The following is a 9,527-nucleotide window of genomic DNA, read 5'->3' as shown; positions in this document are numbered from 1 at the left end:
CCCGCCCGGGCATTCGATCGGGGGCGTCTCGCCGTCGGACTCCGCGAGGCTGTGCAGCGCCAGCTCGCCGTGGAAGTCCTTCCGGAAATCCGGGTGGCCCACCTCTAGGCTGTGTTTGCGCAGTGCACTCTTCTTGTCGGCGCTAAGCGAGGCTCCCAGCTTCTCCGCCGACTGCACGCGCTTGAGGAGCGGTGACCGCGGGGGTTCGGCACTCTTCGGGCGCGGGCGCACGACAGGTGGTGAGGAGTGCAATTTGGCCGGGAAGCTCTGCGTCGTGTGCGAGCTGCCCACTGTATGGCCCGGCAGCGGTGGCGGCGACGCCTGCGTTGGGGACGGCGTGTGTGCCAACGGCGACAAGGGGATGTTGCCGGCCGACTTGCAGCGCGCTGAGCGGTACTGGCGGTGGAGCTTCGGCGACAGGCCGTGCAGCGTGCTGGGCCGGATGTGGTGTGACGCTGAGGACGCCGGCGAGTTGGGCGTGCTCGAGGCTGGCGAGCTGCTCTGAGAGGAGGCACCTGAAGATCAGAGGAAGCATAGTGGGCAGTGAGTACCATCCCAGCACCAGCTGGGGCCACCCCGCAATGCTCGGAGCTGCGCAGGCGCAGAGCCCACCTAGGTAGGCGGAGTCAGGCGTGGAGCGGTAACTGTGCGTGGGCGAGCGCGCCGGCAGCCCATGCGTGGGTGAGCCCGGGAGACTGTCGCTGGACGACAGCGAGCGTTTCAGCGACGACAGAGAGCGGCTAGTGTGCAGCAGGTTCGACTGCTTCGTGATCTTCCGGAACAGGGAACTGCGCTTCTTGCTGGGGACAAAGAGGGGGCCACCTACCCTTAACCGGACTCCTAAACTCCTGGCACCTCCATCTCCAGCTACAACCCACACATCAAGGCAGAAAGAACTTGGGTAGGTTCCGCCCACCTCAGGCCACGCCCACCCCTGCCACGCCCAGTAGAAACTTGAAACTGTTCAGACAAAAGGAACCTCTCCTGGCCACGCCCTTCTCTTTCCCCCCTCCCTCTCCCGCTATAACCCACCTATCAGAGAGGGAGGAAACTCACTTGACCCAGCCCTGTCTGGCTCCTCCCACTCACTCAAATCCTCACTGTCCAGGCCAAATCCGCTGACCCAAAGGGCACTCGTTTGGCCCCGCCCACCCCTCCTAGCTCCACCTATCTATAAGGAAAGAACCCGTTTCACTTGCTCAGTGTTGCTTGCTATCCTCATATGCTAGGCCAGCCCAGTTGGGTTTAAAAGCACCTAATAAGGGGCCCCTGCAGGTGGTATGATGGTTAAGGGCGCTGGACTCTCACATGAGTGAAAACGGTTTGAGTCCTGGGCCTGGCAGCTTGCTTTCTCACTTTCTCTGTGTCTCACTTGTCCCTCTCTGGTCAAATTCAAAAATATAAATAAATAAAGTTAAATAAAATCATTCTTAAAAAAGGAAAAAGCACCTAATAGGGTCAGACCTTCCCCTGGATGACCCGCTCCCACCCCCCTGCACCTCTCTACACAGTGCCCTCGCCCCTCATCTGCAGGCCTTGCCCACCTGCTCGAGACACTCCCATAATGCTTTTCTCCCAGCCCAGAAACCTGGCAGGGCTTTTTTTCCCTGGCTCTTCCCACTCTCCCAGCGCGTCTTCACTTATTCGTCTAATTGTTTTGCTTTGCATTTGGTAGCTCCAGCCACCGTTCTCGTTCTCGGATGTATTTCTCTTTTGTCCTCACCTGCGCATCTCCCGCATTAGCCCCGTCCCCTCCCCAATGGCTAGGCTCTGCCCACCTCTCCTGGCCCTCCTTGGCAGAGGGCCGCTTGTTTCTCCGAGCCATTTTGGCCTTGTAGCTGCTGCGTCTTGCAGGACCGATGCGGATGGAGGTATTTTCGAAGGGTGTCGTGGTCACCGCCACCTTGTTGCCGCTCTGTGAGAAAAGGTAGCGACAAATACGCTCCATGGCAGGCTTTTCAGGCCTCCCCTACTCTCCACCCAGAACGTCCCCTCCTTGGCGCTCACCTTAAGGATCAGCTCCACCACCTCGGGATGTACCATGCCATGCACGGGCTCCCCGTTCACGTGAGTGATGAGGTCCCCTGCACAGAGCCCCGCCTCCTGGGCTGGGCCTCCCTCCTCCACGTGCTAGGGGTGGAGCACCCCATAGGGGCAAGGTTAATGGGATCAGTAACAAGGGAAGCTCCCTCAATCTATGTATTGGATACTTAGCTCTGCATGCACTATAATCCTCATAACATCTCATGAGACTGTAATTATTCTCCTTTTGCAAAGGATGAAACTGAGCAGGGGCCAAACCAGGATGCAGCAATAACGCAGCTGGACCCACATGGGAAGGTTCTTGGTTCACCTCCAGAGTCGTTCTTGTATTCTATTGGTCCCACAAGGGCCCATCTCCCAGGCTAGCTGAGGCTAGGGGTGGATTGTGGCATGAGACCCCATCGGGAGTACCTGTCTCTCTCTCATGGAAGAAATAAATAAACTTAAAAAAATAAATAAATAAAAACGGGGCACAGAGAGAGAAGTGATAGAGGGGTGTCAAAGAGTCCCAGGCTGTCTAGCTCCACAGTTTTTGTGCTGTCTCACATGCCTAAGGGGTCTTCTGTCCCCAGGCCCTCCACCCTGGGATGCAGACACTCCACCCATGAGTGCTCACCCAGACAATGTGGTGGACACTGTAGACATCCGAGTCACCCATGTAGACACGGATGGCACGTAGCGTGAAGCCATACTTCTTGCCGGAGCGCTGGATGGTGATGGGAGAGCGGAGCCCACTGACAGCTGGAGAATAGTCCCGGCTGGGGGAGGAGTCCCGTGACGATGGGTTGGAGGAGAGAGATCGTGGGGACATCGGGCTTGCGAGGGGTGAGCTTCCATGTGGGTCCACTGCAGATACAGAACCATAGTCAGAGGTCAGGGCCAATAAGAGACAGCCCTGAATTTGCCCCTCCCTTCTCGCAAGTCAAAGTCCCAGAGCAGACTCTCATTGGTCCATCCTGAAACCAATCACTGTAGACAGGGAAAATGTAATATGTTCATTGGCCTGTCGTGGAAATAACCCCTCCCCTTCTGGGCAGGGCCAGCATCACCTGCAGGAATCATGACAGACAAGGCTGTAGCTGAGGCTGACTTGATGACTTTGCCTCCAGTTCGAGAAGGCCGCTTCTCCACTGCGGGGTCTCCGGACAGCTGCTGGTGCCGGGCCCGGCGCAGAACCAAATCATTGGTGGCTCTAGGGCCTGATGAGTCTCCATCCTTTGAGGATGGGCAGAGGTCACCTGGGCGTGGACGGTCAGCTGCAACAGAGTAGCAGTGGGTTAGAGACCTGCCTTAGGCCAGGGACTTCTCGCATGCTGTTCCCACTGTCTGGAATGCTCTCCCACTTCTTTCAGCTGCTGGGTTGTGAGGTTCATCAGCTCAGGAAATAAAGGAGCGACTTTTGGTGCAGAGCAATACCCTGTATCAGTCTGTCTTGGGGACTACACATGGCACATGGGTTTCTAATGTGAATTACACTCCCAGGTTACATGTGAGTAGTAGAACTTGCATAAGGCGCTTTGACAGCTCAAGACTGTCTGTGGCCACCTGGGAATTGGGGAAGCTTCAGGAGCGAACACTCACTGGCCTCGGGGTCCCCGGCGCTGGGAGTGCCTTCGCCTTGAATGGTCTCTTTGGAAGCTCGAGCATCCAGCGAGCCTGGTGGGTCAGAGCTGGGCCGGGGAGGCCTGCGCAGCCGGGCCTCATCCTCGTCCTCTTGGGGGGCACTGAAGCGGCTGGGCTCCAGCAGGGCGGAGAATCGGCGGCGTGCGCCCAACGGGGGACTGGCCTCCCCCTCCAGAAAACTGGCCTCGGATGCAGAGAAGCGCTTGCTGCAGGAAGAGGGCGTGGTCAGAGGAGACACGCCCTTCCTAGGCCCCGCCCTCAGACCCAGTCCTTCCCCTGCTCACATCTCCGGGGAGCCTCCTCTCCAGGTCTTCTCACGCAAAGTCAGGCCGCCCAGCCCCTCCCGCTTGCCGGCCACCTTCTCCTCGGGACCCTTGGCACTCGGCTCCCGCTTGCTGGCCCCTGCTGCCGCTACGGGGGTCTTGGGTTCGTGCTGCGACAACTGCTCCATACTGCTGTACACCTGCGGGGCGGGGTGGGTAGGTGGTGGTGGGAGGCAAGGATCCCAGCCTACCTGTGCTCCTGGGCCAATCAGCTTCCTGCTACAGAACCCGCCCACACCACTGCGTCACTCTCCCAAGGCCCGTCCCGCCCAGGTCGAGACCGCCCGCCCCTAACCACCCGCTGTTCTTCTCCTAGGAGACCCCGCCCACAAAGTTAGGCCCGCCCCTAGTCTAGGCCCCGCCCCCAGTGTCCTGCTCAAACTGCTCTCCATTGGGTCCCGCCTTGCCAGGTACCCCGGTCTCAAATTAGGTCGGCTCACTTCATCGCTCCCCGCTGCTCTCTACCTGCCCCCTTCACTGCCCGCCGTCCTGACTCCACCTGGGTCAGATTTGGTCCCGTCCCACCGTGGGCCTCATTGCAACCATCAAGGTTCCTCTTAGACCCCAGGCCCTGCCACGCCCAGACCCCGGCCCATCAGTAATTCCCTATCCGGTGACCCTGCACGCCTGGGCCCCCTGCCTTAACAGACCAGCCCCCATTCTCTTCTGGAATCTAGATCCGGATGGGAGGCAAAGACCCACCCCATCCACGCCCTCCCCAGGTCTCTCCCCAGCCCCAGCTCCAGTCTCTGCTCACCTTGCTGAATCGTGGCGAGCAGGAGGAAAACTGGCGGATCTCCACGGGCTCCTCCTCCGTGGTGTCATCCTCGTCATAGGAGTTCACGTGGTGATACCTGTCCGAGCGGGCTGGGGGGTGGAGGGGGCGCTGTGACTGCAGGCCCGAGGGTCAAGGCCACGCACCAGCCTAATTCAGGATGTAATTCAAGAGGCGCCTCCCAGCTGAGACAACCCGGTTCTCAGAGGCTCAGTCTAGCGGCCTCCAGGAGACCACACCCCCAGATCCTACCTGCAGCGCTCAGCCTCAGGTCAACCCAGGCCCCTGTCTCTTCTTAGTTCTTGCACAGTCCCATAGAGTCCCCAACCTTAAAATTCACCCCTGTCTAGGCCCCACCTCTACCCCAACTTCAGTTTCTTACTTAGTTGCCAGAGCCCCGCCCCTAAGCCAGGCCACACCCCCACGTGCCAGGCCCAGCCAGTCCTGGACTCTTATCTCTGCTTCCATTTTTTTTTAGATGTTTTTTCCATGGAGTTGGGTAGGTGACTGGGTGGTTAAGACGGTTAGACACTTAAATGACTAACCCCGGTTCGAGTCCCGGAACTGGCAGCTTACCTTTTTCACTCCCCCTCCGCCCTCCCGCCACATGAACTTTTTTTTTTTTTTTTAAAGAATTATTTGATTGGGGCTAGCAGGTGACATGGTGGTTGAGATGCCGGACTCCTACATGGACGACCACAGTTCAAATCCTGGACCTGGCAGCTTGCTTTTTTACTTTCTCTCTCTTTCGCTCTCATCAAATTAAAAAATAATAGTGGGGCCAGCAGGTGTTGTGATGGTTGAAGTGCTGGACTTCCACATGGCCGACTGTGGTTCAAGTCCCGAACCTGGCGGCTTGCTTTCTCACTTTCTCTCTCTCTCTCTCTCTCTCTGTGTATCTCTCTCTGATCAAATTAAAATAAATGAATGAATAAATAAAATTAAATAAAAAATAATTCTTAAAAAAAGAATGACCTTATTTAACTTTATTTATTTATTTATTATTTTTAAATAATTATTTATTCAATTCCATTTATTAGTAGTACTTTTTAATTTGACCAGACAGAGACAGAGAGAGACAGGGAGAGCGAGAAAGCAAGCCACCAGGTCCAGGACTCAAACCATGGTCGTCCGTATGGGAATCCAGCACCCTTATCCACGGCTTCACCTGGTGGCCCCGTTTATTTACTTTTAATTTGATCAGAGAGGGATTGAGAGAGAGAGAGAGGTTGAGAAAGAGAGAGAAGGAAAGCGCCTTGTTCCACCATGTGAGAGTCCAGCGCCCCCAACGACCATGCCATCTGCCGGCCCTTCTCTCTGGTCAACTTTTAAAAAATAAAATAATGACAATGAATAAAATTAAATTTAAAAAATTATTTTAAAAAAAAGAAAGTTTTTTTTTCCCCATAGGGTGTGTGCACTCACTTGAGAGAGAGTGAGAGAGAAAGTGAGAAATCACCCGCAGGGGGATGGGCCAGGGCATAATCCCTTCTCCTCTACTCTCCTCTCAGGGCCTTGGGCATGCACCCCAGGTGAGTCTCAAGCCACTGGGTCCAGGACTTGAACTGTGGTCCCCATCCTGTCTCTTCTTGTTGCTGCACCGCCCCCTAGAGCTCAATCCTGTCTAGACCCCACCCCTACCCCAACTTCACTTTCTTACCTAGTTCCCAGCCAGGGCCCCGGCCCCTACACTAGGCCACGCCCCCATGGGCTGCACCCAAGGCAGGCCACGCCCCAGCCATATGTCAGCCCATTCGTCTAGACATCCGCACTGTACCCGGCCCGCCCTAGCCCAGGCCTTACCCTAAGGGCTCTCTCCCTGGATCCCACTGTCCACCCAGGCCCCGTCTTGGATCCCCACTCACTGTCGAAGTAGCTGGTGTCATCTTCCGACTCCAGGTGAGGGATGAACTCGGCCTTCTGTCTCAGCAGTCCGGTCCAGTCCAGATCTCGAAAGAAGCTATGCTGCTTCACCTCAAAGGCGCCACCTGCGGGCCGGCAGGTGACGTGGTGGTTAAGGGCGCTAGACTCCCCCATGGCTGACAGCGCGGTTCAAGTCCCAGACCTGGCAGCTTGCTTTCTCACTTTTCCTCTCTCTCTCACTTTGTCCCCCTCTAGTCAAATTTAAAATAAGTAAATTCATAACTAAAGTTAAATAAAATACTTCTAAAAAATTGTTTTTAAAGGCGCCACCTAGAAGGAAGGCAGTTCAGCGCCCCTTGATGGCCAGACTGCAGCCCAGTCCCCCACCCCCTGACTTCTGTTGCAGAAAGTCTCCGCGCAGGCGGGACTGGGGAGAAGGAGGAGCCCTGCTCCCCGCCAGCCCTCACCTGCTCCAAGCCGGACCAGCGGGTTGGTCTGCAGGAGGCTGGATATGAGGAGCTGCGCGTCTGTGGGCAGAGCCTCGTCCCCCTCGGGCCACAGGATGTCATCTGCAAACAAAGCGGGGCTGGGGAGGATTGCTTTTGGAATCGGATGCGCCATGGCCCGCGCGTCTCCAGTGGCTTGCGCCTGCGCACTGCGGAGCCACGTACCACTGATGACCTGTCCGAAGAGCTCTTCGGGCGTGTCTCCGAAGAAGGGCACGCAGCCCACCAGGAACTCGTAGAGGATGATCCCCATGGCCCACCAGTCCACGGGCTTGCCGTAGCCCTGGCGCAGGATGACCTCGGGCGCGATGTACTCGGGGGTCCCGCACACCTGGGGGCAGGCTGTCAGCCCGCGCCCTGGCAGCAGGAGGGGCCTCGGGGTGGGGGGGGAGAGCTGTGCCCCCCACCAGGCTCTGGGCCCCCTGGGGTCCTGCTGGGTCACTCCACCCGCGGTGACCCCCACGCCCGCACACACACCTGTTTGTCCAGGAATTCTCGGGCGTCTTTCTCAATGTGACCTTCGTACAAGTTGGTGGTCAGACTCATGAGCCCCATCTTGGAGAGGCCGAAATCTGTGAGCTTGATGTGACCCATGGAGGTGATCAGGAGGCTGCAGACACGGGCAAGGGTCTCGGAGGTGAGGCCCGAACACTCCGTCCCTGAGCCTCCCACGGGGCAGGGAGAAAAGGGAAGGCTCACTTGTCCGGCTTGAGGTCGCGGTGCACGATGCCGTAGTTGTGCAGGTACTCGAGCGCCAGCACCGTCTCGGCGAAGTACATACGCGCCATCTCCACCGGCAGCGCCCCGATATTCTTAAGGAGCGTGGCGCAGTCGCCGCCTGAGGGCAGGGACCAGAGCCCGGTGAAAAAGGAGGCATCCTCCACACACACCCCGACCAGCAGATGGCGCGATGGTTACATCACTGGACTCCCACACAGTCGATCGCAGTTGGAGTCCTGAACCCGGGGACTTAGAACTCACGTCGGGCACGTGTGCGTGCGTGCCCAGAATCCCAGAGGAGAATGGAGGAGAAGGGATTGTGGTCTGGCCATCTCCCCTGGGGAATGATTTCTCATTTTTCCTTTCACTATCTCTCTGGCGAGTGCATACATCCTATAGCAATCTAGATTCTAACCCTTAAAAAAAAAAAAAAAAAAAGAATTCCTGGGCCAGCAGGAGCGTGGTGGTTAAGGTGCTGGACTCCCACGTGGCCGACTGCGGTTCATGTCCTGAGCTTGGCGGCTTCCTTTCTCACTTTTCCTTTCTCTCTCTCAGTTTCTCTTTGGTTAAATTGAATAATAATAATAATAATAATTAATATAAATAAATAAATAATTATGTAAACAAAAATTGGGGGTGCCATCGGGTACATGGGAGAAAAATCACCCTCCCAGGGACAGCCACGCCAGTCCCTTCTCCTCCATTCTCGTCTCAGGATTTTGGACACGCACGCACACGCGCCCAGCAAGATTTTCAAGGTGAGTTGGCCATTTGGGATCCAGTGCCCTAACCACCACGCCAAGTGCTGGCCCTGTAAACACACACTTTACTTTAAAAAAAAAAAAAAAAAAAAGGGGACCAGCAAGCAGTTAGTGTAATGGCTATGTCGCTGGACTCCCACGTAGTCGACTGCAGTTCGCATCCCGGACCCGGTGGCTTAAACTCACGCCGGATGTGTGTGCGTGCATGCGTGCCCAAGGTCCCGAGAGGAGAATGGAGGAGAAGGGATTGTGGCATGACCATCCCTCCTGGGGGGTGATTTCTCGCTATCTGTCTCTCTGTCTCTCTCGGTCTGGCAAGTGCATGCGCCCTATAGCAAAAACCTCTCCAAAAAAAAAAAGAGGTTTATTTATTTAATTCCATTTGTTATTACTATTTCTTTCATTTGACCAGACAGAGCCAGTGAGAAAGAGCGAAAGGGAAAGTAAGAAAGCAAGCCGCCAGGTCCAGGACTCAAACCGTCGTCGGCCCTGTGGGAATCCAGACCCTCTCTCCACCGGGCCGTCTGCCAGCCCCAACACACTTTACTTTTTTTCTTTTTTTAAGAATTGTTTTATTTCACTTTATTTGTTCATTTTAATTTGACCAGAGAGGGACAGAGAGAAAAAGAGAGAAATCTGCCATGGTCCGGGACTCGAACCATGGTTGGCCCTGTGGGATACCAGGGCCCTTTACTGCCACGCCACCTGCTGGCTCCTAAACACACACTTCCACTCCGTTTTGCCTCAAACATTTTGAGATCCCTTCATCTGTAAGCTGAACGAAATGAAAAATGAAACAACCCACGGATGATCGGATCCATACCGAGGTGGACGGTGTAGACCGGTGGAGGACCGGCTGGCAGCGGGCAGACAGCCCACAGGGTGGCCGTGGCTCGGATAAGCCACGCGGCAC

General features: G+C 56.1%; 1 protein-coding gene across 1 annotated transcript in view; it reads right to left on the bottom strand.

Moving 5' to 3' along the window:
* MAST1 (microtubule associated serine/threonine kinase 1) overlaps positions 1-9,527 on the bottom strand; it is a 49,330-nt gene that overhangs the window by 883 nt on the left and 38,920 nt on the right. Inside the window, exons 14-27 of the mRNA XM_027776773.1 lie at positions 7,833-7,971; positions 7,611-7,743; positions 7,299-7,464; positions 7,095-7,196; positions 6,630-6,752; positions 4,747-4,856; positions 3,951-4,129; positions 3,625-3,872; positions 3,093-3,299; positions 2,660-2,889; positions 2,008-2,130; positions 1,779-1,915; positions 613-800; positions 6-515 (exon numbers count right to left, since the gene is read on the bottom strand). Of these exons, the coding sequence (XP_027632574.1) occupies positions 6-515; positions 613-800; positions 1,779-1,915; positions 2,008-2,130; positions 2,660-2,889; positions 3,093-3,299; positions 3,625-3,872; positions 3,951-4,129; positions 4,747-4,856; positions 6,630-6,752; positions 7,095-7,196; positions 7,299-7,464; positions 7,611-7,743; positions 7,833-7,971 (2,595 nt within the window). The remainder of the gene's footprint in view (positions 1-5; positions 516-612; positions 801-1,778; positions 1,916-2,007; positions 2,131-2,659; positions 2,890-3,092; positions 3,300-3,624; positions 3,873-3,950; positions 4,130-4,746; positions 4,857-6,629; positions 6,753-7,094; positions 7,197-7,298; positions 7,465-7,610; positions 7,744-7,832; positions 7,972-9,527) is intronic.

Source organism: Tupaia chinensis, unplaced genomic scaffold (genome assembly GCF_000334495.1).
Source record: "Tupaia chinensis unplaced genomic scaffold, TupChi_1.0 Scaffold138060_1, whole genome shotgun sequence".
In the NCBI taxonomy this organism is placed as follows: domain Eukaryota; kingdom Metazoa; phylum Chordata; class Mammalia; order Scandentia; family Tupaiidae; genus Tupaia; species Tupaia belangeri.
Note: the sequence above shows the minus strand (reverse complement) of the source record. Positions and strands in the feature narration are given on the sequence as shown.